At 40.7% G+C, this 4,924-nt stretch overlaps 1 protein-coding gene across 1 annotated transcript; it reads right to left on the bottom strand.

The window, feature by feature from the left end:
* Positions 1-303: 303 nt before the first annotated feature.
* LOC134215398 (nucleolar GTP-binding protein 1) lies at positions 304-1,846 on the bottom strand. Its single transcript, XM_062694600.1, has 2 exons — positions 686-1,846; positions 304-619 (listed from the first exon to the last, which is right to left on the bottom strand). The coding sequence occupies exons 1-2, from the start codon at positions 1,844-1,846 to the stop codon at positions 464-466; spliced, it is 1,317 nt and encodes a 438-aa protein (XP_062550584.1). The 3' UTR covers positions 304-463.
* Between the last annotated feature and the right edge of the window lie 3,078 nt (positions 1,847-4,924).

Here is a 4,924-nt window from a genome sequence, read left to right on the forward strand (position 1 = left end):
TTTGAAGATTTTACTACTTTTTATTCATACGGGCCATTATCGTACAACCGTCATCGTTATCGAAGTTGGCGTTAAACTATCGACGATAATTTATCGATTAACAACCCTGGATGTTTCCTTAGAACGTTTCGATGTCCAGCTAAAAAGGGGAAGCTTACCCACAATGCCCAACTATTTCCTCACAAAAAACGAAGCATGCTAGAAGTCTTAAAATCGTGAGAGCAAACGTGAGTTTTAGCTTGGCTGCTAGAACATCCAGTTTATGAATATTTCGGAACATAAAAATACTAATTACAACTCATGTACATAAATCATCATTTATATAATTATCAGTTATAGTCTGCATAACAAATGCAGAATACAATCAAGACAGCAATCTAGGTTAACCGAACGAAACTTACCTAATATATTATTAATCACAAACGAACCAGGGCCTGTATACGAATCTGAATTAAAACAAATTTTAACGACGATCCGCAGTTCCGGCACCTCGTTTGCCGGCAAACAAATGCTTCGGCTTTAGATCCGGTATGTGACGATCGGCTTCGCCCTTGCGTGCCATTTTCGTAACCCTCTTAGCAATGTCGTGTTTCGCCATCACCTTGGCCTTCTTCTTCAGCTGTAACACGATAAGAAAAATGGTTAGAAACGAGAACCTTTGACCTACTGACAATACAAATCTTACCACAACATCCTTGATGCCAAGTTCGTGGCCAGGAGTTTTCCGCTTCAACAGTTGGCCAGTAGCTTTCACAATGGCAGACGATTCACGATCCTTCTTGGGCGTTTTAGGACCTCCCACGGCTGGCACAAGACTGCGTCGAATGCTAACCTGGTTCTTGGCGAAGTTGGTTTGTTCGGTGCCAGACATGTCGACGCCGAGATTTTCCATTGTTTTGCGCAGATTGTCCACCTTTCGATCACGAACCGTGGCTTGTTTGTGTCGTGGCATGACTGGTCGACCGCTCTTCTGCTGCAGTTTCCGGGCATCCTTGAGCAGGAATCGCTTCAGACGTATCTGTTTGGCCATCTCTCGGATTTCAAGAAGCGTTTCATCCAAATTGAGTGGGGGCGGATCGTAGAATCCTGCTTCCAGACGCAGTCCCTCTTCGCGTTCAAGTTCCTCTAATTTCTCGAAGATTTCCAGGTCAATGTAGTCTGCAATATTGACCCCATTGATGAACTCAGGAATAACATCGTAACGTTCCTCTTCTGGTATTTCCATGTAGTTCTTCTTGAGGTCCAGCGTGTACTCGTCTCCCATTTCTTGTTCGATTTCCTTTTCCAGCTTACGCTGGCGGCGAGCAATTTTGTCAGCATTGGCAGCTCTAGCAGCAAGAACGGACTCCGGTATGCATGCAGGACGCTCTTTATTGTCACGTTTCTCTGGCATAGCGACATGCAGCCGATTTAGGACACCTTCAATCTTCTTGGCTTTCAATTTTTGATCGACACGGTAGCCAAGTAGACGTTCGCATGCTTCTGTTTTAACTTCGATTACTCCCTTTTCGGTGACTGTGGACATTTGCAAAATTGGGATTTCTTCGGTTTCGTCTGCAAGATCTTCGATGATTTTCTTCTTTTCCGGATCCAACTCATCCAGCGTAAGGATATCAGTTTTGTTCAGGACAAGCAGCAGGGGCTTGTTGACGAAAAGGGGTTTGATGCTGTCGAATAATTTCGCCTGTTCCTCAATAGAGTGACCGCACTGCTCGGAAACATCCATGAAATAAAGGATGCAGGCGCGCAAATGCGCCATGGCCGTGATGGCTTGCATTTCAATGACGTTCCTTTCCTCCAACGGATGATCTAAAATCCCGGGGGTATCAATCACTTGCCATCTCATCAGTGTACTTCGTTCAGTTGCATATTGCCTCCCCGTGAAGTCACTTGGAGGTTGAACAAAATAAGTTGCAACAAATAACATGAGCATCATTCAGCATCATGTAAGCAGGTCCTCTTTGCAACTCTATATATTACCATTTCACCAATTTGAAGAGTTATGTAGATTGTGATTTGCCCGCTTCTTTTCTCACACTCACTCTCATTTCGGATCGATTTTATTACTGAAATTTAATTATGACCCATTACTGTTAGTCACATGTGGCGTACACTAAATCGATTCCGCCATGATTTGACGTCTATTTGTTTTCAGATTTAGCAATCACACAAATATTATACACGGAAAATCAAACTTTGAGTGTATTGAGTGTGAGAAAAAATCACGCAAAACTCTTAAAAGTGCAGCACGCAATACTCTGGTTTTGAGTTAAAACCTGGGTGCGGATAGAATCAATTTGGTTTCAAAGTGAAGCCAAATTTTCTATTGTGCAGCCAAACATTGAAGATTGTGGTTATGTTCGTTTTAGATCTTATATTGAGGCTCTGTCTCATTTGGATAATTAAACTTAAGTGACAGTTCGAAAATTGCAAATACAGTCATAAGAATGGCTGGTGCTACCGCATTTAATAAGACATCGATGCAAAATGATTCGATATCTGTCAAAGCAATCTTGCTCTGCGAGCAGGGTTATTTGATAGTTATTGAAATGTCACTCTTAAGTAATTTCAGTTTAATTCTCCAAATGAGACAGACCCTGAGAAGTATTGTTATTTTTTGGAAAAATTAAAATAAACTTAGTTTGAGTTTTGCATTCTTTGTAACAAATATATTCACATTATATTTCGATGGATAATTAGTAGGAATGCAACTTAAAACGCACTCGTTACGAGATTTCACGAGATTCAGCAGCTGATTGGGGCAGGAATGTTAACCATCGTAAAGTCATGTAGAGTCTCGCATTTGTGCGCCATCGTGCTCATGGAAAGGGAAATTCGAAAGCGGAAATGTTTGACAGTCGGAGAACTGCAATATAATTCTGATTATGGATTGATTTCAAAATATCCGCTACTCGCTTGAGAGACAGAAAAGCGGCTCCACAGAGAAACAGACGTCTCACTTAGAACAAATTGCATCAAAACCATCGTCACGAAAACGTTGTCGCCCAATGCTAAAATCCGATGAGTGGCGGCAACCAGATGGCGGTAGTGCAAACGTCAACACAAGCAAAATCGATGAAATCGCCATCAGTGGCCGATTGACCACCTCCAAAAATTAATACCGTTAAAAGTTGTACGATGGAACATATGTTGAGTGAGACGTCTGTTTCTCTGTGGCGGCTCTATCCGCAACCAGGTTAAAACATCCCACTTTTGGGTTATTTTGGAGCTCCGTGTATGTATGTTCTTGTGCTCACCGCGAGGTGTCACTCGTGGAAATTCTCGTGTTTTCGTGTCCGACCCTCGGTGTCAGATTTGAAACCACTCCGCGTGTTTTCATTTGCTCTGTCTCTCGCCTTTGTTGACTTCATCGGAGCTGTCAAATCTCATTCTTTTCTTCGTACCATCACCTCGTGTTGATTTGGTTCGGATCCGTTGTCGCACGGTTTTCCTTTTGTTTTCCCGGAAAAGTTTCGGAAAATCTATCAACATGAGTCTGTACAACTTTAAAGAAGATTATGGTGGTGCCGCCAGCAAAGGTAGGTCGGATTAAACTCTGATATCGGAGAAAATCAATCGTTTGCAACAACGTCATTTCTAACCTGTTTTGAATGTATTTTTTAGGCCTTCATCGATATTATGCTATCGAAGACCCAGCGGAAGACTCCGATTGGTCCACAAGCATTACAAAATAAGCCGGATCCGCTTTTACACGCGAAAAGTTAAATACACTCAGCAGAATTTCCACGACCGGCTGTCGCGAATCATTCAGAGTTTTCCAAGCTGGATGATGTGCATCCGTTCTAGGATCTGATGAATGTTCTGTACGCAAGGACCATTACAAGCTGGCTCTTGGACAATTGAATACAGCCAGGCATTTGATTGACACGTAAGTATTTGCTACTTCAAATCAAATCAATCTTTGTTTTGATTAGTGTTAAGATCAATTTATTGAACGTTTATGAACCTTAAATGACATCTGTACAAAGTTTAACTAACTAATTTTTTCGCCCTCAATATTTTGGAAAGCCGTTTTTCAGTAGAATAGTCTTCAGTCTCCCAGTCTAAGGGCCCTCTAGCCGTGCGGTAAGACGCGGCTACAAAAACAGACCATGCTGAGGTGGTGGGTTCGATTCCGTGCCGGTGTAGGCAATTTCTGATTGGAAATTGTCTCGACTTCCCTGGATAAAAGTATCATCGTGCTAGCCTCTGATATACAGATGCAAAAATGGTAGCATAGAAACCTCGCAGTTAATAACTGTGGAAGTGCTGATGAACACTAAGCTGCGAGGCGCTCTGTCCCAGTGTGGGGATGTAATGCCATTAAGAAAAAGAAAGAAAAGTCTTCAGTAACAAATGGATGAATTTTCTCAATTTCGACTAAATATCAAATTATTGTATATATGTATGCGGGATTCTTATTTAAGTTCTAAATCTTTCAGAATTGATTTCTCAAACATGGAGTACCCAATACACTGACACGTTTTTTTACTTTGGGTTCTTGAATTAGCATTACATTAATGACCAAAAACCTTTCAATGAGCTCAAATTTTTATCATGTGCTCATTTACGCCCAAAGAAATTATTTATGTTTGAAAAAAGAGAGAAATGCGTTCAGTGTCAAGAAATTTTCACTTGCTCCACCCGTGGTAAAAATCAAACAAAGTCATAAATATTTTTTCAAATTCTTGTTAGTTCAGATCAATATTTTTTTGCTAAATTCAAAATTACGGAGAAATCAACTTATCAATGCACTAATTTCAACGTGTTTAAGAAATCAACATAGACAATATTCGTATTTATTGACAAACATACAACTTGCAAAAGATAAACTTGGAAGTTAAAAACTTTCTCTTGAAATGGCTCATTATTTCATGTTTTACTTGTTCAACGCATTAATTTGAATGGTCATGTATGATTGTGA

Source organism: Armigeres subalbatus, chromosome 2 (assembly GCF_024139115.2).
Source record: "Armigeres subalbatus isolate Guangzhou_Male chromosome 2, GZ_Asu_2, whole genome shotgun sequence".
Lineage (NCBI taxonomy): Eukaryota > Metazoa > Arthropoda > Insecta > Diptera > Culicidae > Armigeres > Armigeres subalbatus.